Genomic DNA, 2,500 nt, shown 5'->3' with positions numbered 1-2,500 from the left:
GAGAAGACATTCAAACACACTGAGAAGATATTCAAACACACTGAGAAGACATTCAAACACACTGAGAAGACATTCAAACACACTGAGAAGACATTCAAACACACTGTGTTATTGGTTCCGCATTCTCTTCTCTATTCCCTTGAGACTCTCTCTCTCTCTCACACACACACACACACACACACACACACACACACACACACACACACACACACACACACACACACACACACACACACACACACACACACACACACACACACACACACACACACACCACACTCTCACACACACACACACACACACACACACACACACTCTCTCTCACACACACACACACACTACATTCTCCTCTCCTCAGTTCCCTTACCAGTCTCCGAGGGTGTGTATGGGGTAACAGGGGTCTCAGACTCCTCCTCCTCTGGTTCTAGATCAGGTTCTGTGTCTGGTTCATCTGGTTCCTGGTCCTGTTCCTCATCCTGAGACGCCAGGGAGGAGGGGGTGGTGCTGCGGGACGAGGTAGGGGGCCAGGCTTCCTCTGGTTTAAAGGTCAAACTCAGGTCAGGGCGTGACCTGGGCACGCGGTCCCTCTCGAACTCCTCTGCCGCCAAGCGTTCCACGTGCTTATACCTGGAGGAGAGAGAGAGTGAGGAGAGAGAGAAGGAGAGGAGTGGGATAAAGAGGGAGGGGTGAAGAGAGAGAGAGGAGGGAGAAGGGGAAGGAAGGGGCGGGGACGAGGGAGAAAGGAGAGAGAGGGATAGGAGGGGTGAGAAAGAGGGAAGGAGAGAGAGAGATAGGCAAAGTTCATAGACAACAGCAAATGAAAGAGTATGCAAAGGACAACAGAGCCCAAAAGATGAAAGGAATGACAGACTGTGTCCCTTTTCCTCTTCCCTTCTGAAGGAAGCCAACTCTCCTAGTTGATGTCACAGCTCCTGTCACGAACACACACTCTCTGTTCAGCTCTCAGAACTCCACTTTTCGTTCCTTTTCACCATATTCTTTCTCTCTCTCTCTCTCTCTCTCTCTCTCTCTCTCCCCAGTGCTACCTTCTCACCTCAACACGGACGATCAAACCATCTCTCTCTCTCTCTCTCCAGTGCTACCTTCTCACCTCAGCACGGACAATCAAACCATCTCTCTTCACACTCTCTTCACTCTCTCTATCATGCCTCATTACCTATCCCAAAACACATTCTCTAAACTCATCACTCGCTTCCTGCACCAGAGAAAGAAATGCACCATCTCCCTGTCCTCTCCCCCTCTCCAGCCTTAAGTTTTCACTGGCAGTCCAAGTCCAAGTATGTAACAAAAGAGAGAGAGAAGAGAGAGCGAGAGAGAGAGAGAAGAGAGAGAGAGAGAGAGAGAGAGGGAGAGAGAGAGAGAGAGAGAGAGAGAGAGGGGAGAGAGAGAGAGAGAGAGAGAGAGAGAGAGAGAGAGGGGAGAGAGAGAGAGAGAGAGAGGGGAGAGAGAGAGAGAGAGAGAGAGAGAGAGAGAGAGAGAGAGAGAGAGAGAGAGAGAGAGTCTCAGTTGGCTAGGCTGTAGGATGGCTGAACATCAGAGCTGAATCAGACTAAACCTGTTCAAGATGTGCCTTCATCCCTCTTCCCTCCTCCTCTTCCTCTCTTCTACCCCTATAAAACTAAACAGTGAACCTGTCTGACTCCAGACCAGGAGTTAATGGTGAACCTGTCTGACTCCAGACCAGGAGTGAATGGTGAACCTGTCTGACTCCAGACCAGGAGTGAATGGTGAACCTGTCTGACTCCAGACCAGGAGTGAGTGGTGAACCTGTCTGACTCCAGACCAGGAGTTAATGGTGAAACTGTCTGACTCCAGACCAGGAGTGAATGGTGAACCTGTCTGACTCCAGACCAGGAGTGAATGGTGAACCTGTCTGACTCCAGACCAGGAGAGAATGGTGAACCTGTCTGACTCCAGACCAGGAGTGAATGGTGAACCTGTCTGACTCCAGACCAGGAGTGAATGGTGAACCTGTCTGACTCCAGACCAGGAGTGAATGGTGAACCTGTCTGACTCCAGAATGAATGGTATTTCTCCACCTCTCTCTCTCCCACCTCTCTCTATCCCACCTCTCTCTCTCCCACCTCTCTCTATCCCACCTCTCTCTCTCCCACCTCTCTATCCCACCTCTCTCTATCCCACCTCTCTCTCTCCCACCTGTCTCTCTCCCACCTCTCTCTATCCCACCTCTCTCTCTCCCACCTCTCTCTATCCTACCTCTCTCGCTCCCACCTCTCTCTATCCCACCTCTCTCTCTCCCACCTCTCTCTATCCCACCTCTCTCTCTCCCACCTCTCTCTATCCACCTCTCTCTCTCACACCTCTCTCTATCCCACCTCTCTCTCTCCCACCTCTCTCTCTCCCACCTCTCTCTCTCCCACCTCTCTCTCTCCCACCTCTCTCTCTCCCACCTCTCTCTCTCCCACCTCTCTCTATCCCACCTCTCTCTCTCCCACCTCTCTATCCCACCTCTCTCTAT

The 2,500-nt window shown here is 51.6% G+C and overlaps 1 protein-coding gene across 1 annotated transcript in view; it reads right to left on the bottom strand.

Moving 5' to 3' along the window:
- LOC121586871 (FH1/FH2 domain-containing protein 3) overlaps window positions 1-2,500 on the bottom strand; it is a 154,573-nt gene that overhangs the window by 44,157 nt on the left and 107,916 nt on the right. Inside the window, exon 14 of the mRNA XM_041903886.2 lies at window positions 368-627. Coding sequence (XP_041759820.2) covers window positions 368-627 — 260 coding nt within the window. The remainder of the gene's footprint in view (window positions 1-367; window positions 628-2,500) is intronic.

This window comes from Coregonus clupeaformis, chromosome 17, assembly GCF_020615455.1.
Source record: "Coregonus clupeaformis isolate EN_2021a chromosome 17, ASM2061545v1, whole genome shotgun sequence".
Lineage (NCBI taxonomy): Eukaryota > Metazoa > Chordata > Actinopteri > Salmoniformes > Salmonidae > Coregonus > Coregonus clupeaformis.
The sequence above is the reverse complement of the archived record's forward strand: the minus strand, read 5'-3'. Positions and strand labels throughout refer to the sequence as shown.